General features: G+C 36.0%; 1 protein-coding gene across 4 annotated transcripts in view; it reads right to left on the bottom strand.

Moving 5' to 3' along the window:
* Positions 1–7580: 7580 nt before the first annotated feature.
* Positions 7581–25086, bottom strand: part of NMU (neuromedin U) — a 39764-nt gene continuing 22258 nt past the window's right edge. For 2 of the 4 annotated variants that reach the window (XM_053578137.1, XM_053578135.1), the window contains 6 exons: positions 24278–24307; positions 24124–24174; positions 22210–22284; positions 12640–12693; positions 10942–10981; positions 7581–7770 (listed from right to left, as the gene is read on the bottom strand). In XM_053578137.1, the coding sequence (XP_053434112.1) occupies positions 10946–10981; positions 12640–12693; positions 22210–22284; positions 24124–24174; positions 24278–24307 (246 nt within the window). In that variant the 3' untranslated portion in view covers positions 7581–7770; positions 10942–10945. The remainder of the gene's footprint in view (positions 7771–10941; positions 10982–12639; positions 12694–22209; positions 22285–24123; positions 24175–24277; positions 24308–25086) is intronic. The other 2 variants (XM_053578138.1, XM_053578136.1) reach the window with 1 other exon arrangement.

Below are 25086 nucleotides of genomic sequence, written 5' to 3'. Positions count from 1 at the left end.
TTTTCAAGCAAGAAGAGGCTGGTCATCAACTTTTAATCTCCTAAAGCAAAAAAACTTTCAACCCAGGATCTTGTATCCAGCTAAACTGAGTTTCATCTATGATGGAGAAATTAAATACTTCAATGACATTCATATGTTGAAAAAATTTGCCATACGTAAACCAGCTCTTCAGGATGTTCTCAGACCTATCCTCCACAATGACCAACCCAATCCTATACCACAAAAGTAAACTCAATCAGAAACTTCGGATCAAACTCCAACTTCCACACTGGCGAAAGGATTAAAAATGTCCACTGGACCTTTGAAAAGCTCGATACCCAAAATTCCACCAGACTTATCCTTACTCTCCATCAATGTGAATGGCTTAAACTGTCCTCTAAAGAGGCATAGGTTAGCTGACTGGATACAAAAACTTAAGCCAGATATTTGTTGCATACAAGAGTCACATCTCAACTTAAAAGACAAATACAGACTCAGGGTGAAAGGATGGTCATCCATATTTCAGGCAAATGGTAATCAGAAAAAAGCAGGTGTTGCAATTTTATTTGCAGATACAGTAGGCTTTAAACCATCAAAAGTAAGGAAGGACAAGAATGGTCACTTCATATTTGTTAAGGGTAATACTCAATATGACGAGATCTCAATTATTAATATCTATGCACCCAACCAGAATGCACCTCAATTTATAAGAGAAACTCTAACAGACATGAGTAACTTGATTTCCTCCAGCTCCATAATCGTTGGAGATTTCAACACTCCCTTGGCAGTGTTGGATCGATCCTCCAGAAAGAAGCTGAGCAAAGAAATCTTAGATTTAAACCTAACCATCCAATATTTAGATTTAGCAGACATCTACAGAACATTTCATCCCAACAAAACTGAATACACATACTTCTCATCAGCCCACGGAACTTACTCCAAAATTGATCACATTTTAGGTCACAAGTCTAACCTCAGTAAATTTAAAGGAATAGAAATTATTCCATGCATCTTCTCGGACCATCATGGAATAAAACTTGAATTGAGTAACAACAGGAATCTGCATACCCATACAAAAACATGGAAGTTAAATAACCTTATGCTGAATGATAGCTGGGTCAGAGATGAGATTAAGAAAGAAATCACCAATTTTTTGGAACAAAATGACAATGAAGACACAAGCTACCAGGACCTCTGGGACACTGCAAAGGCAGTTCTAAGAGGGAAATTTATAGCACTGCAAGCCTTCCTCAAGAGAACGGAAAGAGAGGAAGTTAACAACTTAATGGGACATCTCACGCAACTGGAAAAGGAAGAACATTCCAACCCCAAACCCAGTAGAAGAAAAGAAATAACCAAAATTAGAGCAGAATTAAATGAAATTGAAAACAAAAGAATAATACAACAGATCAATAAATCAAAAAGCTGGTTTTTTGAAAAGGTCAATAAAATAGATAAACCTCTGGCCAACCTAATCAGGAAAAAAAGAGTAAAATCTCTAATATCATCAATCAGAAACAACAAAGACAAAATAACCACAGACTCATCAGAAATCCAAAAAATCCTTAATGAATATTACAAGAAACTTTATTCTCAGAAATATGAAAATCTGAAGGAAATAGACCGATACTTGGAAGCACGCCACCTTCCAAGACTTAACCAGAATCAAGTGGAAATGTTGAACAGACCCATATCAAGTTCAGAAATAGCATCAACTATACAAAACCTCCCTAAAAAGAAAAGCCCGGGACCAGATGGTTTCACGTCAGAATTCTACCAAACCTTTAAAGAGGAATTAGTACCTATATTACTCAACCTGTTCCAAAATGTAGAAAAAGAAGGAAGACAACCCAACACGTTCTATGAAGCAAATATCACCCTGATCCCCAAACCAGGAAAAGACCCAACAAGAAAAGAAAATTATAGACCAATATCACTAATGAATATAGATGCAAAAATATTCAACAAGATCCTAACAAACAGAATCCAGCAACACATCAAACAAATTATACATCATGACCAAGTTGGTTTTATCCCAGGGTCTCAAGGCTGGTTCAATATACGTAAATCTATAAATGTAATTCAGCACATAAACAAATTAAAAAACAAAGACCATATGATTCTCTCAATTGATGCAGAAAAAGCTTTTGATAATATCCAGCATCCCTTCATGATCAGAACACTCAAGAAAATTGGTCTAGAAGGGACTTTTCTTAAACTGATAGAGGCTATCTACAGCAAACCCACAGCCAATATCATATTGAATGGAGTTAAATTGGAATCATTTCCACTCAGATCAGGAACCAGACAAGGCTGCCCATTGTCTCCATTGCTTTTCAACATTGTAATGGAAGTTTTAGCCACCGCAATTAGGGAAGAAAAGGCGATCAAGGGTATCCATATAGGGTCAGAAGAGATCAAACTCTCGCTCTTCGCAGATGATATGATTGTGTATCTGGAAAACACTAGGGACTCTACTACAAAACTCCTAGAAGTGATCAAGGAATACAGCAGCGTCTCAGGTTACAAAATCAACATTCATAAATCGGTAGCCTTTATATACACCAACAACAGTCAAACTGAAAAAGCAGTTAAGGACTCTATCCCATTCACAGTAGTGCCAAAGAAGATGAAATATTTGGGAATTTACCTAACAAAAGACGTGAAAGATCTCTATAAAGAGAACTATGAAACTCTAAGAAAAGAAATAGCTGAAAATGTTAACAAATGGAAAAACATACCATGCTCATGGCTAGGAAGAATCAACATTATCAAAATGTCCATACTACCCAAAGCAATATATAATTTCAACGCACTCCCTATTAAAGCTCCACTGTCATATTTTAAAGATCTTGAAAAAACATTACTTCGTTTTATATGGAATCAGAAAAAACCTCGAATAGCCAAGACATTACTCAGAAATAAAAACAAAACAGGAGGAATCACACTACCAGACCTCAGACTTTACTACAAATCGATAGTGATCAAAACAGCATGGTATTGGCACAAAAACAGAGAAGTAGATATCTGGAATAGAATAGAGAACCAAGAGATGAATCCAGCTACTTACCGCTATTTGATTTTTGACAAGCCAATTAAAAACATTCAGTGGGGAAAAGATTCCCTATTTAACAAATGGTGCTGGGTGAACTGGCTGGCAACCTGCAGAAGACTGAAATTGGACCCACACCTTTCACCATTAACTAAGATAGACTCTCATTGGATTAAAGATTTAAACTTAAGACATGAAACTATAAAAATACTAGAGGAGAATGCAGGGAAAACCCTTGAAGAAATTGGTCTGGGTGAGTATTTCATGAGGAGAACCCCCCGGGCAATTGAAGCAGCTTCAAAAATACACTACTGGGACTTGATCAAACTAAAAAGCTTCTGCACAGCTAAGAACACAGTAAGCAGAGCAAGCAGACAGCCCTCAGAATGGGAGAAGATATTTGCAGGGTATAACTCTGACAAAGGTTTAATAACCAGAATCCACAGAGAACTCAAACGCATCAGCAAGAAAAAAACAAGGGATCCCATCGCAGGCTGGGCAAGGGATTTGAAGAGAAACTTCTCTGAAGAAGACAGGCGCACGGCCTTCAGACATATGAAAAAATGCTCATCATCTTTCATCATCAGAGAAATGCAAATCAAAACTACTTTGAGATATCATCTAACTCCAATGAGACTAGCCTATATCACAAAATCTCTAGACCAGAGATGTTGGCGTGGATGCGGAGAAAAGGGGACACTTCTGCACTGCTGGTGGGAATGCAAATTAATACATTCCTTTTGGAAAGATATATGGAGAACACTCAGAGATCTAAAAATAGATCTGCCATTCAATCCTGTAATTCCTCTGCTGGGCATATACCCAGAAGACCAAAAATCACAACATAACAAAGATATTTGTACCAGAATGTTTATTGCAGCCCAATTCATAATTGCTAAGTCATGGAAAAAGCCGAAGTGCCCATCGATCCACGAATGGATTAATAAATTGTGGTATATGTATACCATGGAATACTATGCAGCCTTAAAGAAAGATGGAGACTTTACCTCTTTCATGTTTACATGGATGGAGCTGGAACATATTCTTCTTAGTAAAGTATCCCAAGAATGGAAGAAAAAATACCCAATGTACACAGCCCTACTATGAAACTAATTTGGGACTCTCACATGAAAGCTATAACCCAGCTACAACTTAACAACAGGGGGAAGTGGGAAAGGGGGGGGTGGGTAGAGGGAGGGGAATCGGTGGGATCACACCTGTGGTGCATATTACAGGGGTATTTGCGAAACTTGGTAAATGTAGAATATAAATGTTTTGGCACAGTAACTGAGATAACGCCGGAAAGGCTATGTTAACCACTGTGATAAAAATGTGTCAAATGGTTTATGAAGTGAGTGTATGATGCCCCATAATCATATCATTGTATACAGTTATGATTTAATAAAAAAATTAAAAAAAAAAATAAAAAAAAAATAAACTTTAGAAAATTAAAAAAAAAAAAAAAAAAAAGTCATACATCATGATCAAGTAGGTTTCATCCCAGGGATGCAAGGCTGGTTTAACATATGGAAGTCCATAAATGTTATTCACCATATCAACAGAAGCAAAATCAAAGACGATATTATCCTCTCAATAAATGCAGAAAAAGCATTCGATAAAATCCAGCATCCTTTTCTAATTAGAACACTGAGGAGTATAGGCATAAGTGGCACATTTCTTAAACTGATTGAAGTTATCTATGACAAAGCCACAGCTAATATTTTACTTAATGGAGTAAAACTTAAAGCTTTTCCACTTAGAACCAGAACAGATAAGTTTGTCCTCTATTGTCACTGTTCAACATACTGCTGGAAGTTCTAGCCAATACAATTAGGCAAGAGAAGAAAATTAAGGCCATCCAAATGGGAGCAGAGGAGGTCAAACTCTCCCTCTTTGCTGATGATATGATCTTATACTTAGAGAACCCCAAAGACTCACTCACAAGATTCCTAGAAGTCATCAAAAAATACAGTAATGTCTCAGGATACAAAATCAATATCCAGAAGTCAGTAGCTTTTGTATACATCAGTAACAGTGAAGATAAGAGGCTAATTAAGGATACAACTCTCTTCACCATATCCTCAAAGAAAATGAAATTTTCCAACCAAAGAGGTGAAGGACCTGTATAAAGAAAATTATGAAACTCTAAGAAAAGAAATAGCAGAGGATATTAACAAATGGAAGAACATACCATGCTCATGGCTGGGAAGAATCCACATTGTTAAATGTCTAAACTTCCTAAAGCAATCTACTGATTCAATGCCAACCCTATTAAAATACCAATATCATACTTTCAAGACTTGGAAAAAATAATTGTTCATTTTGTATGGAACCAGAAAAAAAACCCGTATAGCTAAGGTGTTTATAGCTATAAAAACAAAGCTGGGGGCATCAGCATACCGGACTTCAGGCTGTACTACAAGGCCATAGTGGTCAAAACAGCATGGTACTGGCACAAAAATAGAGACATAGACATTTGGAATAGAATAGAAAACCAGGAAGTGAACCTAACATCTTATAGCCACCTAATCTTTGATAAACCAAAAAAGAACATACACTGGGGGAAAGAATCCCTATTCAATAAATGGTGCTGGGAGAATTGGATATCCACATGTAGAAGACTGAAACTGGACCCGCACCTTTCTCCATTCACAAAAATTGATTCCAGATGGATAAAAGACCTTAATCTGAAGCATAAAACAATTAAAATCCTCATAGAAAGTGTGAGGAAAACACTGGAAGCGATCAGCCTGGGGAAAGACTTTATGAGGAAGATTTCCATGGCAATCACAACAACAAAAATAAACAAATGGGACTTAATTAAACTGAAAAGCTTCTGTACAGCTAAGAAGACAGCAACCAAAGCAAACAGACAACCTACAAAATGGGAAAGGATATCTGCATATTTTGAATCAGACAAAAGTTTGATAACTAGGATCTATAGAGAACTCAAATTAATTCACATGAAAAAAGCTGACAATCCCATATATCAATGGGCAAGAGACATGAATAGAACCTTCTCTTAAGAAGACAAATGGCTAACAAACATATGAAAAAATGCTCATCGTCCCTGATTATTAGAGAAATGCAAATCAAAACCACCCTGAGATACCATCTAACCCCAGCAAGAAGGGCCCACATCACAAAATCTCAAAACTGCAAATGCTGGCATGGATGTGGGGAGAAGGGAACACTTTTACACTGCTGGTTGGACTGCAAACTAATACAACCTTTTTGGAAGGAAGTATGGAAAATTCTCAAAGAACTCAAACTAGACCACCCATTTGAGTCTGTAATCCCATTACTGGGCATCTATCCACCTAGAAGAAAAAAATACATTTTACCATAAGGACACTTGTACTAGACTGTTATCACAGCTCAATTTAGAATCGCCAAAATGTGGAAATAGCCTAAATGCCCACCAACTCAGGAATGGATTAACAAGCTGTGGTATATGTATACCATGGAATATTATTGAACCATTAAAAAAGATGGAGACTTTACATCCTTTGTATTAACCTGGATGGAAGTGGATCACATTGTTTTTAGTAAAGCGTCATAAGAATGGAGAAGCATGAAACCTGTGTATTCAATTTTGATATGAGGACAATTAATGACCTAGTACCCGGTGTGGGGTGAGGAAAGGAGAGAGCAGAGAGAGAGAAGGAGGGAGTGGGGTGGAGGAAAGGAACAGCAGAGAGAAGGAAGGAGAGAAGGATGGGGAGGTCTCAGTGTGTGACACACCTTTTGGGGGCAAGGCATAAGTATAAGAGGGACTTTACCTAACAAATGCGATCAGGGTAACCTGGTTTGTTGTACCCTCAATGAATCCCCAACAATTAAACATATATATATATATATATATATATATACTTACAGACCTAATCTGCGGCACCCTCTATAATCAGCCTGCACTCTCCTTGGTGGAAGAGGTGGGCAGCAAAGAGGGAAGTCAAAAGAGAAAAATTGAGGGGAACCTGGTGGGGGCGGGATAAACTCAATCTCCATCTGAGGTTACTTGTGTACACTAAATATTGATTTGGTGGAAAATTCTCCATGTGTGTTCGTGATCCTCTACTACTAATATAATTTTCTTTATAGTAATGGATAAAATTGGTGTCCTTTCTTATGTTGCCCGGTGAAATAACTTATTTTAAGACGAAGTGAAGATTATGAGCTGGTAGAATAGGTTAGCCCCCTCATACATTGATATCAATCAGAAATCCATTTTACGGTATACAAGTCAGAACTTTCTTAGTGGACTACTGGATGGGTCATGGCCCAGTCCCACAACTAGCGAGGTTTCAGTTGGTCTTCACATTGTATGAGACTAGTAGCAATTGGGCATTCTGGTGTTTATAAGAGCTAGTGATTTTTGTCACTGCAAATTCAAATCAGAAAAACTAAAATAACTCATTAAAATTCAACTCTCTATGGGGGCCTTTAATGAAAATATTAGAAAAGCATGTGTACTATCCGAAGGTGTAAGGATCTAAGGAACTTTATTATGTACAGGTTTTTAATATTCATCATTAAAACACAAAGAAACAATATTTTAAGATGCCTTTTTTAATTTTCAACAAATTAAACATTTACAATCTCAATTTTATTGAGAATGTTTTCAACACAGGGATTTTCAATACAGTAAACTTGGCCAAAGATGGTTTTTGAGAAGCAAACAAAATGTCATTACATTTTATAATCTATAGCATTGCTTCTGTGGAAAATTAGTTGGCAACCTGTAAAAAGAGAAAACTGAATTAAGTTCAAGTGTAAATGACTATGTGAATATGTGTGTATAATATCTGTATGCAGATATTTCTATAAACATTTTGTCATAGAATAACATTGGCATCTGAGATACTTCCCCACTGTTCTTTAGTATGTATATTTTAATCTATACATTATTTAACCTCTCTTTAATGGAACACTTATTCTGTGTGTGTATCTTCCAAAAATTTATGTATTCAACTACATAAAAGTGGTTTCCTAAGGATCATTAATGCCAATAAGATTTATTATTAATACATTTAAAATGTGCCTTTACTCCTTGCAAACCTATTTCCTTGTATATTTGCAATCAAATCATCCTACTTTTTGTTTAACCACTTTCTAAATAAATATAGGTCATTATGATAGAGAAAGACCTTAAATAATCAGGCAAGAAAAACAAAGAAAAATGATCATCAAATTGTTGTTCTATTGGCAAAATATAAATAAATCTTGAGTAAATTAGTCTATATATGTCCTAATCTTTGAAATAATCCAAATAAAGCAATTTTTCTCAACTTCAGAGAATTTTTTACTAAATTGATCAAATCATGCATTCAATTCCATTTCACATTGTGAATACTCTAACACACTTTGGTGTTACAATCATAGGTATTTTTCCTCATATAATATTAAACTATCTTTTGTTTACGTTTTATAAATGCCGATGTAGCTTTGTAATATTATAAAAGGTAGAGTTTCTTTTCTGTGAGTTCTCTTTTCTTATTTCTTTGAAAAAATAAATAATTAAGACTGTATTTTCTCATATTCCTCATGTGAACATAATTTATCAGGCCTCTTCTGAAATAGGAGTTAATACCAAACAGTTGGCAAATTCAAGTTCCTAATTATGTCCCATGAGATCATTACATTTTTCCTTTGCTTGTATTTTTTCCTTGTCTAATGGAAATGGCTAATGCATTAGGAACTACATTAAATAAGGTAAAGTATATCCTTATTTTGTTTCTGACATTAATAGAAATTCTCCAAATTGATTTCACTGACATTAAATTGATTTTTCTGACATTAGTAGAAATTCTCCAAGGTTGATTTCACTATCAATCCTACTACTATATTTTGTTAGGGACCACCATATAAATAATGTTAACAAAGCATTTCTCTCCTTTTTTTTTTTTAACAAAGCATCTCTTTTTATAAGATCTTCTTTTAACAGATCAGAAATTGATGTGGAATTTTATCAAAAGCATATATTGCGATTACCACATAATTTTTCTTCTAATGGTAAGATATTTTAATGCACTTCCTAATGTTGAACCATCCTTCAGTCTCTGGAACAAATTTCACTTTGTGGGGTCATGTAATGCTTTAAATATACTGATATTTATTCTAAATTGATTTGCAGTTTCTTTTTCAGACTATTTTTGTAAGTTTATAATATTAGTATTATGCTGGCTTCATAAAAATATTATGAGGTTTTTACTTTTTCTGAAACAAAAATATTCAAAATTATTGGCTTAGTACTTTTTCAGGGGATAGTTTCTTATTTCAATTTTTCCCCATAGCCCATTAGTCTGTTTAGTTTTTTTCTTTTTTCTGAGGTCAATTTCGGTAGTTCCTGCTTTATGAGAAAATTCTCTGTTTTATCTAGTCTTCCAAACTGATATGTACAGAAATATGCAAAATGATCTTTTAGGATTTTTATGTCTTTTATATTTGTTTTGTCTTTTAATGTTATTTTTGTGTATTTATGATTTCCCCTTTTTTCTTGATTATCAATTCTTCTACATTACTTTTTTTTTATTAATTTCTTCTTTTGTTTTTATAACTTTCATCCCTCTGCTTTCCTGAAATTTGCCTTGTTCCTTTTTGAATTACCGAGCTAAATTTTTGATTTATTAATTCTTTCTTGAAAGGCTTTGAATTTTCCACTGAATATGACTTTGATATAGTCCCCTAAATTTTAATAGGTATGTTTAATCTTTTTTTCTAGATATTGTGTAATTTTGATGTTTGATATCTTCTTTAGTTAGAAATGGTGCATTTTGGTTTTTGTTTCTTTCAGAAAATATAAAGAATTTTAACATTCTCTCTCTCTTTTTTTTTTTTTTTTTTAGACAGAGTCCTCACTCTGTCATCATGGGTAGAGTGTGGTGGTGTCCCAGCTCACAGCAACCTCAAACTGTTGGGCTGAAGAGATCTTCTTGCCTCAGCCTCCCAAGTAGCTGGGGCTACGTTCTTAAGCTAAATATATTTAAGGATTGAGGAATGAATGATATGTCTGCAAAAATATGTTCAGCATAGAATCTGGATTTAGGAACATAATATAGTAGGATATACATTCATCAACCTGCATTTTGGTTGGAATTTAAAATTTATAATCTAATAAAATATTAGTGTTAACAAATTTATTAAAAATGGGGGGCCAGTTTAACAACTACTAAGTATCTACCACATGCCCAGCACTGAGGTGGAAACTCTGGGAGTACCAAATAAGTCACCGTGTCACATCTTTCCACATTTTTGTAATTCTCTAGAAACAGATAAATCACAAACTTTTATAAAGAATCTTTGAGTATGAGTAATTTGGAACACAGACATACATTCAGTCTGTACATCCTGGCCCATGATGGTAGACACTGATTACCACAATAAGAATTTTATCCTTGGCCCAGGTGTGGTGGCTCATGACTGTAATGCTAACAGTTGGGGAGGCCAAGGCAGGTGGATTGCTTGAACCCAAGAGTTTGAGATTGTTGTGAGATATGACCCACAGCAGTCTACCCAGGTACTCCACCCAGCGCAAAGGAGTGAGACTCTGTCTCAAAAAAAAAAAAAAAAAAAAAAAAGAATTCAATCCCTGATACTTGCATAATAAATGATGAGATCAATGTCTACAAAATCATCAATTATAATGATTATATTGTAGCATAGTCTGAAGAATACATGACATAGGCAAAGCAAATCTGGCCCTAAAATACTGGTATTTTCCATCATATAAAGCCCTCAAAGCCCTTCTAACTATAGTATTTATACAGAATATTAATGCATATATGCAATTGAATAATGGAAATACATTGAGCTTAGTTTAATGTGTGAATATTTGAAAACAACAGACATTTTCAACCTGGGTTGAATTATGAAATGCCATTTTATTTATTTTTTATTGACTTAATACATACCATTTTAAATTAAACCTGCTGACCTTCTTCCATTACGTGGCTGAAAAATAATAAATTAGAAATAAGTCAGTATAAGCTAAGGCTGGAAGCTAAAATGTATTCATAGAACTAGACTAATGGTCTAGACAAGCGTTTCTTAACTGTGTATCAGAATCACAGAATCACCTGGGGGGCTGTTTACAACACAGACTGCTGGATGCCTTATCTGGAGTTTCTGATATAATACATCTGATCTAAAATTTATTTTTTTTTTTTTTTTTTTTTTTTTGTAGAGACAGAGTCTCACTGTACCGCCCTCTGGTAGAGTGCCATGGCGTCACACGGCTCACAGCAACCTCTAACTCTTGGGCTTACACGATTCTCTTGCCTCAGCCTCCCTAGCAGCTGGGACTACAGGCGCCCACCAATGCGCCCGGCTCTTTTTTTGTTGCAGTTTGGCCGAGGCCGGATTTGAACCCACCACCCTCGGTATATGGGGCCGGCGCCCTACTCACTGAGCCACAGGCGCCACCCTGATCTAAAATTTATTATTCTAACAAGTTCTGAGGTGCTGCGAAAACTTCTGAGGACCATGATGAATTAGATAGTTTTGATATTGCTTATTTCCTTGAAGGTATCAAAATTTTAAAACAAGTGTTCTCAATTTTAATTTGATATGAACCAACTCAGAGTTGTTTACCTTTACTTCTTCCTGCTATCTGTCTAGTTCCTTCATTAAATCCATTCTCTAATTTGCTATTAGAATTAATTTGCAAAATGCAAACCTTACCATATAGCCCTGAACCTCTAGAATAAAGCTGACCTTTCTTAACTAAATATTTCATTAATCAATTCCTGTCAATGATTCAGGATTCTGTCCATAAACCTTCTCTGTAACTCCTTCATTCCCCAGCTTGAGTTAAATGCTTTTCTTTAGGGAGCCATAGCCCCTGGACTGAAGGTGCATTTAACACAGTACTTTATACTTATTTACTTAAGTATTTTCTCCATTAGGCTATATACTCCTAGAGTGTAGGAATGGAATCCTATCTGTCTTTACATTCCCAGCCCTTGGTATACTGCCAAGCATCCAGTAGAAGTTCAATAAATACCCGTTCTATGAATTAATTAGAATTTTCTGGTAATGTATTAAAGATGGAAATATTTTATAAAGTATAAGTGCCTAAAAAGAAATTCACATTTTGTAGACTATGCAGACATACAAAATCATAAATGCAATCACAAAATTTTCTCTACTTATAGCCTGTATTGTAGTTTATTCTTTTAATTTTAAGAACTTGTGAAAGTATCATAACTCTTCCAATCTATGGAGTCAAAAATTCAGTAGATTATTCCTTAGAATGTAAGGAATATCCGTAAGCCACTTATTTACTATACATAAAATGTCATGATTTTTTTCAAATAGGTGAATGTTATTTGGGTATTTACAAACATGAGTAGAGGATCAGAGAAGGGATCACAGATGCTGTGATGATGGATGGTGTTGAAGCAGTAAGGCAGCGGCAGGGTGAATGTCAGACTATAACACCTGATGCCACAAATCTATGAATAACTTCAAAATATAATAAGTTAATTAAATAAATTCATGAAGTATTTTTAATTTTTATAGTGATTGTTTTTTTTTTTTTTATGAAGAAGACAGGGATTTATTCCTCCCTGCCTCCCCCTATAGTGATTGATTTTAAAACAAATACATACCCTGAATAAAAAATATCCTCGACTTCGACCTGCAAAAGGACTTTGGAATTTTTCCTGGAAGAGGAAATGAGGGTATAACAAATCACAAAGCACTAAAAATAAGTGAAAATTCCTCTTGAGAGTATAGTGAAGGTCAAAGCTACTTTCAACTACAATAACTAAACAAAGTGAATCAAGGACTTGAGTAGAGAATCCTTGTATTTATATCTGAAAATTTTCAATGATTAGCAGTATCATCAGAATAATATATTTAAAAATAGCTTCCTATCAATATGACAGATTCTCCTTTCAGACATTTTGTCAGTTGTATGTGTATTCAACAAGAGCTGAAAGAGAAACTGACAAGCACTTTATAATTAACTATATTTAAAATCTCAGCATTTTGTTAGAATGGAATAATTTCTTTAAAATACATATTGTATGCGATAACACATGGACAAGAAAAAATATATAATAGAATTGTATCAAAGTTAGAACAATTATACACTATTTCCATAGAAATGTAGATTGAAATTGAGGGAAAATTTTGGTAAACTATGTCTATGCAATAAAACTTCAGAAGATAGCTTCCCAATATAATGACATGTACAGAATGGCAACTTTAAAAAAATCAAAGAAAAACAAACTACTTATTCATAAGGGATATCTTGTAGTGTTTCTTTTCTTAAACATTTCTTTTAAACTTCATGAAAAAAATTTTACACTTTATGGTTTCCACTTTATGGTTACCCATATCAGAAAAGTATTATTAGGATGACAATCACCACAAAATTTATCAGCCAAGACTTTTTTCAACTACTCCATAATATAAATACAATCATATTCTTAAATTCTAAAAAATGGCTCTGATATCTATTTAAATGCTTACATGCTTAAAAAAATACAGTTTAAAGTCCTAATATTTGTATTGAGTTCTCATCTTTAACTGCCAATTACTCAAGATTCAAAAATTAGTATTTAAATATATAAATAAATATATATAAATATATAAATAAATGTATCAAAATGTCGTAAATATATGAATAAAACTATCCAAAAATAGTTTTTAAAAAGTACACATATAAACTATGTTTACATGCCTATAAGTTCTCATTTAAATTATATTAAAGAGAAAAAAGAAATAGGACAAAATATAAATTAAAATGTACAGTATGAATTCTGGGTAGATGGCCAACCACTAGCAACCCTAAGCAGAGGCTCCTGACCAAAGGAGAAAAACTGGACAGAATCAGACTCTATGAAGCCAAAAGTGGCAAGCTTTGACTCCAAGGAAGAGAATTTAAAAAAACAAATTACAGGTACAAAGCCTGTACTAGAGAATGGGAGCCCCTCCCCCAAGTGGGAGGCCCACTATGGGCTCTCTGCCAGCTAGCAGGGAACAAAAGACCTCTCACTTTACCTCACTGGAAAGAGCAGCTAAACATCAGTCTCTTTCTCCAGGAAGGTCCCACTTATGAACCTAGACACCACCCTGTCAGACATAACATTGAACATCTGGTAATATATTAAAGATGGAAATATTTTATAAGGTATAGGTGCCTATATACTTCCCCCCACAATTCCAAACTCCCAGTCCACCCTTCTTCCCTAGCATGGTGGTCTGAAGTTCTGTCCCTGGCAGAGCACAGAGTGTTTGGTCTTTTCCTGAGAGATATGGGCATAGTGTGGACTGCTGAACATCAGAACAGAATCTGTGACTATTGTAGAAGAAAGAGGGTTTAGGAAGAAAGGTACCCTTGGCAGGAGGAGGAAAAGTCCCCTGGTTATGACTTTGCCCAGCCAGGGGTGGTGTTAACCCTCGGTTTGGGCTGTGTCTGGAGGGAAGGGGTGCAGAACCCTCAGCTCTGCTGGTGCCCACAAGCATGGAGAGTGGTTGCTTGTTGTGGACTGAGTTGAGTGGGTGAGCAGAGGCTTGCCAGGTGTGGACTGAGACCTGAGGATGGGGGCATGGTCCCCTAACTGCATATGGGCCAGCCAGCAGAGGCTTGCTGGGTGTGAACTGAGAGCAGCAGGAGGGGACATGGTCCCCTAACTCCAACAGGGCTGACGAGTAGAGGCTTACCAGATGTGGACTGAGAATGGTGGCTGGGGGCATGGTCCCTGGCTACAACTGGGCAGGTGAACAGAGAAGTGGACACCAGTATAGAATGAGTCTGGCAGCAGGGGGCGTGAACCCCTGGCTCCAATTGTGCTGTTGACCCTTGGATCCCTCTCTGTTGAGCAGGGTTTGTACTGCCTGAGACAAACTGATTGGAACTCATGTCTGGGGCTGTCCACCCTGGGACACTATGAGGTTGACCTTCAAAGTTCTGTAGTGGAAAAGAACTTTGGGTGTCTGTATCTCTCCACAGCTGAGATTTAAACTTAATACTGTGGCTTTTTATGATAAGGTAGAGGTTGGCTGATATCAAAACAGAGCTAGCTTGTGCTATCTCACCAAGTAGGTCCTCAGAGTCTCCAGCCAAAACTCTGCAGTGGGCCTTTGTAAGGTTGTAGGGGTTAAGACACAATTACAAAGCCTAGCACTTTGGTAAGGGGCTGATTATCTCTACTACATGGAAACCCCAATTCAATCTCACCCTACCAGTTCTAATAACCAAACAGTGGAAGATGAACATGGTGTGGACCCAACAGAAGAACTCTGGCATCATGAATAACCAGAGTAGATCACCCCCCTCCAAGGAATGACAAAGGAGATGCAACAGAAGATGCCATGCACAAATAGCTAAAATGTTAGAAATCGATTCAGAATATGGATGGCAAATCAGATGAACAGAATGGAAGAAAAGTTAGAAATTGAAATCCAAAGAGTAGTTCTAAAGTTATTTCAAGTAATTAATGAATTCAAAGACAAAGTCACCAAAGATATGGACATAATGAGAAAAGAGATAGCAGAGCTTGAGGCAATGAAAAAGTTATTCGAGGAGCTCCAAAATATAGTGGAATCCCCCAGTAATAGAGTTGACCAGGCAGAAGAAAGGATCTCTGAAATTGAAGACAGAGTTTTTGAATGTTCCCAAATGCTCAAGGAGGCAGACAAATGGGGATCAAAAATTGATCATTCCCTGAGAGAGTTGTGAGATCACTCCAAAAGATCAAACATTCATCTTATAGGAATTCCTGAAGGAGAAGAGGATGGTCCTAAAGGTACAGATGCTCTACTCCAAGAGATTATGGAGGAGAATTTCCAAAACATGGCCAGAGATACCAAAATCCAGATGGTAGAGAGTTTCAGAGTCTCAGCAAGACTCGATCCAAACAAAGTATCTCCTAGACACATTGTGATTTACTTTGCCAAAGTTAAGATGTAGGAGATCTACAAGCAGTCATATATAAGAAAAGCATGACCTACAAAGGGAGAAATATCAGAATGCCAGCAGATCCTCAGCTGAAACATTTCAAGCCAGAAGAGGATGGTCATCAACCTTCAATCTCCTAAAACAAAACAATTTCCAGCCTAGGAACCCTTATCCAGCTAAACTGAGTGTCATTTGTGATGCAGAAATCAAATACTTTAATGACATACACATATTGAAAAAATTTGCCATAACTAAACTAGCTGTCTTTGATATCCCCCACAATGACCAGCAAAATGCTCTACCGCCAAAGTAAACTCACTCAGAAAATTTTGAGCAAACCCAACTTCCACAGTGGTGAAAAGATAAAAAATGTCCACTGGACATTCGAAAAACATGACACCCACAACACTACCAGGCTTATTAATTCTCTCAATTAATGTGAATGATTTAAATTGTCCTCCAAAGATGCATTAGTTGGCTGACTGGATACATAAACTCAGATCAGATATCTGCTGCATACAAGAATCTCACCTTACCTGAAAGGATAAAAATAGACTCAGGGTGAAAGGATGGGCATCTATAATACTGGAAAATAGAGATCAGAAAAAAAGCAATTTTATTGCAATTTTATTTGCAGATACAATTGGCTTTAAACCAACAAAGATAAAGAAAGATAAGGATGGTCACTACATATTCATCAAGAGAAACACCCAACATGAAGAGATTTCGATAATTAACATTTATGAACCCTACCAGAATGCTTCTCAATTTATAAAGCAAACTCTAATGGAGATGAACAACTTGATATCTTCCTGCACTATAATAGTTTTAGATTTTAACCCCTTTGACAGTCTTGTGTAGATCCTCCAAGAAGAAACTAAACAAAGAAATATTGGACTTAAACCTGACCCTAGAAAAAAATGGACATAACAGACCTCTACAGAACTTTTCATCCTAATAAAACTGAATATACATTCTTCTTATCAGCCCATGGATCATCCTCCAAAACTGATCATATCTTAGGACACAAATCTAGCCTCAGCAAATTAAAAGAATAGAAATTATTCCTTATATCTTCTCAGACCCCCATGGAATAAAAGATGAACTCAACAGCAGCAAGAATCTTCATACTCAAACAAAGTCAAGGAAACTAAATAATCGTAGGCTCAATGAAAGCTGGGTCAAAGATGAGATTAAGAAGGAAATCACCAAATTTTTGGAACAAAATGGTAACGAAGACACAAATTATCAAAACCTGTGTTGGCTCAACACCTGTAGCTCAGAGGCTAGGGTGCCAGCCACGTACGCCAGAGCTGGTGGGTTTGAATCCACCCCAGGCATGCCAAACAACAATGACAACTACAACCAAAAAAATAGCTGGGCATTGTGGTGGGTGCCTGTAGTCCCAGCTACTTGGGAGGCTGAGGCAAAGAACTGCTTCAGCCCAAGAGTTTCAGGTTGCTGTGAGCTGTGATGCCATAGCACTCTACTGAGGATGACAAAGTGAGACTGTGTCTCAAAAAAAAAAAAAAAGAAAGAAAGAAAGAAAAAACCTGTGGGGGGTGGCGCCTGTGGTTTAATGGGTAGGGCGCCAGCCCCATATACTGAGGGTGGTGGGTTCGAACCCGGCCCCAGCCAAACTGCAACAAAAAATAGCCAGGCATTGTGGTAGGTGCCTATAGTACCAGCTACTCTGGAGGCTGAGGCAAGAGAATTCCTTGAGCCCAAGAGTTGGAGATTGCTCTGAGTTATGATGCCACAGCACTCTACCAAGGGCAATAAAGTGAGACTCTGTCTCAAACAAACAAACAAACAAACAAAAGAAACAAAACCTGTGAGGTACTGCAAAGTTAATCCTAAGAGGGAAATTTATAGCATTGGAAGCCTTCATCAAGGAAACAGAAAGAGAGGAAGCTAACAACTTAATGGATCATCTCAAGCAACTGGAAAAGAAAGAACATTCCAACCTCAAACCCAGCAGGAGAAAATAAATAACCAAAATTCAGGCAGAATTAATGAAATTGAAAACAAAAGAATCGTTCAGAAGATCAATAAAATAAAAAGTTGGTTTTTTGAAAAGATTAATAAAACTGATAAACCTTTGATCAACCTAAACACAAACAAAAAAGATAAATCTCTAATATCGTCTATCAGAAACAATAAAGGAGAATAACAACAGACATCTCAAAAATTCAAAAAAATCCTCAATGATTACTACAAAAAAGTCTATTCCTGGAAATATGAAAATCTGAAAGAAATGGACCAATACCTAGAAGCATGCCACCTTCCTTGACCCAACCAGAAAGAATTAGAAATCTTAAATAGACCTATATCAATCACTGAAATAGCATCAACAATATGAAATCTCCCAGAAAAGAAAAGTCTGAGACCAGATGGCTTCACATCTGAATTCTATCAAATCTTTAAAGAGAAACTCGAACCTATATTATACAACCTTTTCCAAAGCATAGAAAAAGAAGGAATACTTCCAAACACAGTCTTTGAAGCAAATATCACCCTGATCCCCAAACCAGAAAAGAATGCAACTAAGAAAGAAAATTATGGACCAATATCATTAATGAATATTGATGCAAAAATATTCAATAAGATCTTAGCAAACAAAATTCAATAACACATCAAAAAAATTATACACCATGATCAAGTTGGGTTTATTCCAGGGTTACAGGGTTAGTTCAACATATGAATATCTATAAAGATAATGCATCACATCAATAAAAATAAAAACAAAAACCATATGATTCTCTCAATTGATGCAGAAAAAGCCTTTGATAATATCCAGCATCCTTTTATGATCAGAATACTTAAGATAATAGGCTTAGATGGGTCATTTCTTAAACTGATAGAGGCCATCTACAGCAAACCCACAGCCAATATCATATTGAATAGAGCAAAATTGAAAACATTTCTACTCAGATGAAGAATTAGGCAAGGTTGCCCATTGTCTCCACTGCTATTCAACATAGTAATGGAAGTCTTGGCTATTGCAATCAGGCAAGAGGAGGTGATCAAGGCTATCCAAATAGGGTCAGAGGAATTGAAACTCTCACTCTTCACTGATGATATGATCCTATACTTGGAAAATACCAGGGACTCAACTATAAAACTCTTAAAAGCGATTAAGGAAATTAGCAGCATCTCAGTATACAAAATTAATAACTTACAAATCAGTAGCTTTTATATATGCCAACAATAGTCAAGTTGAAAATATAGTGAAGGACTCTATTCCTTTTACAGTAGTGCCAAAGAAGATGACTATCTAGGAATTTATCTAAGAAAGGACATGAAAGATCTCTATAAACAGAATTATGAAACTCTTGAAAAAGAAATAGATGAAGATGTTAACAAATGGAAAAACATACTATACTCATGGCTGGGAAGAATCAACATTGTTTAAATGTCCATACTACGCAAAGCAATCTACAGATTTAATGGAATCCCTATTAAAGAATCATTGTCACACTTGTCAGAGCTTGAAAAAAATAGTGCTTTGTTTTATATGGAATCAGAAAAAAATCTTGAATAGCTAATACATTACTGAGAAATAAAAACAAATCAGGAGGTATCACATTGCCAGACTTCAGGCTATACTACAACTCTATAGTGATCAAAACAGTAAGGTACTGGCACAAAAACAGAGAGGTAGATTTATGGAATAAAATAGAGAACTAAGAAATGAACCTAGCTACTTACTGTCATTTGATCTTTGACAAACCTAGCAAAAATATTCAGTGGGGGAATGATTCTTTATTTAACAAATGGTACTGTGTGAACTGGCTGGCAAACTGTGGAAGACTGAAACTGTACCCCCACCTTTCACCTTCAACAACAATTGAATCTCACTAGATAAAAGATTTAAAATTAATACATGAAACTATAAAAATAGTAGAAGAGAGTGCAGGGAAAACACTTGAAGAAATTGGCCTGGGAGAATGTTTTATGAGGAGGACTCCCTGTGCAATTGAAGCAACACCAAAAAATACATTACTGGGATCTGATCAAACTAAAAAGCTTCTGCACAGCCAAGAGCACAATAAGCAAAACAAACAGACAACCTTCAGAATGGGAGAAGATTTTTGCAGGTTATGCTACCGACAAAGGTCTGATAACTAGAATCCACAGAGAACTCAAACTAATCGGTAAGAAAAGAACAAATAACCCCATTTCTTTTCTTTTCTTTTTTGTTTTTTTGAGACAGAGTCCCAAGCTGTAGCCCTGTGTAGAGTGCTGTGGTGTGACAGCTCACAGCAACCTCCAACTCAGGCTCAAGCAATCCTCTTGCCTCAGTTTTTTTCTATTTTTAGTAGAGATGGGTCTCACTTTTGCTAGGCTGGTCTCAAACTTGCAAGCTCAAGCAATCACCTCAGCTTTCCAGAGTGCTAGGATTACAGGTGTGAGCCACCCCTCCCAGCTCAATAACCCCATTTCTATGTGGGCAAGAGAATAAATGAAACTTCTCTGATGAAGACAGATGCATGGCCTACAACACATGAAAAAATGCTCATCATCTTTAATCATCAGAGAAACTCAAATCAAAACCACTTTGAGACATTATCTAACTCCAGTAAGACGAGCCCACATAACAAAATCCCAGAACTACAGATGTTGCCATGGATATAGAGAGAAGGGAACACTTCTACATTGCTAGTGGGAATGGAAGGTAATACGACCTTTTTGGAAAGCAGTTTGGAGAATACTCAAGGAACTAAAAGTAGATCGACCCATTCAATCCAGCAATTCCTCTACTAGGTATATACCCAGATGATCAAAATTCATTTTACAACTAAGACATTTGCACCAGAATGTTTGTTGCAGCCCAATTCATAATTGCCAAGACATGGAAACAGCCCAAGTGCCCACTGGCCCATGAATGGATTAACAAATTGTGGTATAGGTACATCATGGAATACTATGCAGCCATAAAAAAGATGGAGACTTCACAATTTTTCTGTTTACCTGGATGGAGCTGGAACATATTCTTCTGAGTAAAGTATCTCAAGAATACAAAAAAAAGTATCCAATGTACTCAATACTACTATGAAATCAATATATAATCACCTATGCATTCATATAAATGGTAAAACATAACTGTTGTCCAGCAAGTAGAAGGAAAGAGGAGAGAGAGGGGAGGGAAGGGGGAAGAGGGAAAGAGGGAGGGTATTTGGGGGGACCTCACCTAATGTGCATGATGCCATGGTACATTTCAAAACTATTAAGCAGGGGTCCTCAAACCGTGGCCTGTGGGCCAAGAGGCAGTGTGATTGTATTTGTTCCCGTTTTGTTTTTTTTACTTCAAAACAAGGTATGTGCCCTGTGCATAGGAATTTGTTCATAGTTTTTTTTAACTATAGTCCGGCCCTCCAACCGTCTGAGGGACAGTGAACTGGCCTCGTTTAAAATGTTTGAGGACCGGGCGGCGCCTGTGGCTCAGTCGGTAAGGCGCCGGCCCCATATACCGAGGGTGGCGGGTTCAAACCCGGCCCCGGCTGAACTGCAACCAAAAAAAAAAAAAAAAAAAATAGCCGGGCGTTGTGGTGGGCGCCTGTAGTCCCAGCTACTCGGGAGGCTAAGGCAAGAGACTCGCTTAAGCCCAGGAGTTGGAGGTTGCTGTGAGCTGTGTGAGGCCACGGCACTCTACCGAGGGCTATAAAGTGAGACTCTGTCTCTTCAAAAAAAAAGTTTGAGGACCCCTCTGCTGTTAAGGAAAGAATATAATTGTGATAGATGTGTTAATCAGTTCAATGTAAGCATTTCACTTTGCATATCAAATGAGAACACTGAACCCCCAAAATGCATTAATGTACAGAGTTATGACTTAATTAAAAAAAGAAAATTAGGTTAACTTAAGGATGTGGTCAAGTAAGGGGGTTCTACTAGGTCTATATTTAGTGTCTGATATATCTACTACAAATCTTACTCTTAACCAACATTTTAATACTTGGCAAGAACTCTTGCCATCCTAGCTATTTACTAACCTAGATACAGTGGGGCAGTAAGTGGTTTTTTTATTTGTTCTCTTATTCCTACCTTATGACTAGACACGCTTAAGTGTTCTTTTTTAAACCAAACCTTCTCACTGAGAAGGTCATGGCGTTTGGAAACGATCATAACCCCGGCTTTAGTTGTAAGGGACATAAGGCTGGGAGGGACTGGACCGCTTCCCCGGTCAAGCCGGCTGGCGGGCCAGAGGTGGGGGCTGGTGCCAGGGAGAGCGAGTTCTGCGCGCCGCGCATGCGCCCCGCTACCTACGTACGTTCGCTCGGAGCCTCTTCATTCTTCTCGCGTTCAGTTGCGGCACAAGCTGCAGCAGAGGGTGCACCACCGACGACTGGGGGCAAGAACACAAGCGGTGAGCGCGGGTTTCCTGTTTGTTTTTACCCACTGTACTTGTCTCAGAGAAAAAGGAAAATTAAAAGATGTTATAAAATCCTAAGTGCCAACTCCACCCCCCACCCAGCTGAGGGGATCCCATAAAGGGATATGTGTAGAGCGCCAGTGCGCAGGTAAGTAAGTATTCATACTCCGTCCCTCTCTGTAATAAATTTCTGTTCCCACAGTTCCTGCCTCGAAGCACTTGTTCCTGGCTTGTAGCCGGGGACTCTGCTTTCCAGCCTACCAGAAATAAAGCTCTGCTTTCCAAGGTATGAACTTCCTTACATTTTTTTTTTCCAGTCAACACATCAAAGACAGCCCTTGTTAGCAGTTCAAAGCACTGTGGAGAAGAAGCCAAGAGGTGAACTGAAATTTGGCATCTCTGTGCTAAGCTTTTTGTCATTACATCGAAGCACTTTCTTGAGGGCCTCCATGTTCTTGTCTACTGAGAAGATAAGACCCCTCACTGCACCTCTGAGAGGCAGAAATAGTATGTCTGCTTCTACACTTACTCCAAATGAGCTGAGTCAGATGAAACCAACACTGCGTAAGGCAATTTCCACTATATACATTTTTACTTGGAATCTCCTTCTATAAATTATATATTAAAAATGGGAATGGCTGGAGCAAGACAGCAGGGATTATAAATATAATGTGCTGCTGATGGTGAAAATTGTAACTAAGACACATTCTTGCAGCGTGGGAGCCAGTTACTTGAGACGGTTGCATTTTTTAAAGGTTCTTATCAAATGGATTATGTTGAGCTTATCTGTTAACCAATTCAGCTTGGACTTGAGGCAAGCCAGTATAATAACTTCCAATTCCTCATATGTATGAATATTCCACTAAATAAATACTTAAAATGGACTTTAAGTTTTTTTTCCACATGTACGCACATGTTTAAAAAAACACTATGCTCCTCATTCCCTGAATTTGTTCATGGTAGTGAATCACAAGCTTTCAAATAATATTATAGTCAAATAAATAATTACTAATTATTTTAGACTGAATACTTAGTATTCATGTAGTTTGGTTATCATTTTGTAAATACAAAAATCAAACCCACATGATTTTGAAGTGAACTGAATTCAAATTACTGCTTTCTTACTAATCTTAGAGGGTAAATTCTTACATTAAATGCCTAATTACTAATAAGGAGATTTTAGGAATACAAAAGAATATTTCTAGTCATATTTAATTACGTTTTTGACAAACATCTTTTAAAATAATTTTTAAAATGTCTTAGGATAAAACTACTTTTCCTTTGCAACAATTACCATTGAAAACAATGTTTTCCTTATTTATTTGCTTTTTCTGCACTCTCTTAAAAGTTTCAGATATTAGGGCATACACATTTTGTTTATATAATTTGTTTTCGTACAGATCGAGTCAAAGTTCTAAGCATGCTCTTCATCCAGATAGTGTTTTCTTGCACCTCTAACTTAAATGTAAGTTCCATGAGAATGAAGATTTCTTTTTTTATTCTGTGTTATTTCTGTTGCACACATACTTCTAGTACCTAGGATTGTGCCTGGCATATATAATAGATACTCAGTACATAGTTGTTGTTGAATGAATGAATTTAATGTACATGTAGTTATTGATATATAAAATAAGCTATATATATATATAGATATATAAAATAAGCCATAAATATTGGGTTCCTTTGCTCATCCATATATAAAATTTTAATGTAAAAATCTGAATTTTGAAGTAGCTTTATTAAACTGTAAAAACAAGGTTTATGTATTTAAACAAATACTAGTGATTACTAAGAAATAGTACTACAACTTACCACAACATTTGAATTGCCAAACTTCCGTGTCTTCGAATAATGAAATAAGAACTGTTTTTTAAAAAAAAAAAAAAAAAGTAATGAGTTTTACTATAAAATATTAGTGGTTTCCTTTATTATTTTTTACTGTATATATTTGTGAAAATCATCTTACCCTTTTGGTATTATCTTTTCTACCTTGTTCCTATTGAAAAGATTATATATATCATTATATATAATGTTATAAAATAATACTATATATTATATAACATATACAATAGTATAAAACTTTATATTATATTCTATGTATATTATAATAGAAAACTTTATAATGTATTCTAAAATTCTAAAACTTTATAATGTATTCTAAAATATCTTTGTTTAAAAATACATGATACATATGCTACATATAAAATACAACACAGAAATAGGTCAGGCATCTGTTGCTCTAAAAATGAATAGAAAATGAATTAAATACTGTTTATAAATAAAGTTGTGAACAAAGATCTTTACTGCAACATTATTCATAAGAGCAAAAACTTGGAAACATCCTAAATATTCAACCATGGTGGAATAAGAATTATGATACAAGCACATGGTGGGATATTCAGATAAAAAGACTACAAAAATCAAATCAAAATATTTGCAGTGGTTATCACTAAATAGTAAGACATGAGTTGTTCTGTTTTCTTCCACAAACTTTTCTATGTTCTCTCCCTCCTAACATTTTTTAATTAAAAAATCATTCATTTTTCTTTCTCTTTTTTGTTCTCATTTGCTTTAATACAAAAAGATCATGAATAAATACCATTGTCATTTTTTTCTTAATTAGGAAAAAATCAATTAGTTGTTTTGGAAAATGTCACCAATAAGAACTAACAATAAATACACAATTGTAAACACAGATTATTTAGTTCAGAAAATATTTTTTGCTTTCAAACTACCAAGGATTCTTTCTTTGAATTACTGTACATGAAAGTCAGA

The sequence above is a fragment of the Nycticebus coucang genome, chromosome 23, assembly GCF_027406575.1.
Source record: "Nycticebus coucang isolate mNycCou1 chromosome 23, mNycCou1.pri, whole genome shotgun sequence".
NCBI classification, from domain to species: domain Eukaryota; kingdom Metazoa; phylum Chordata; class Mammalia; order Primates; family Lorisidae; genus Nycticebus; species Nycticebus coucang.
This window is presented reverse-complemented; position numbering and strand designations above follow the sequence as displayed.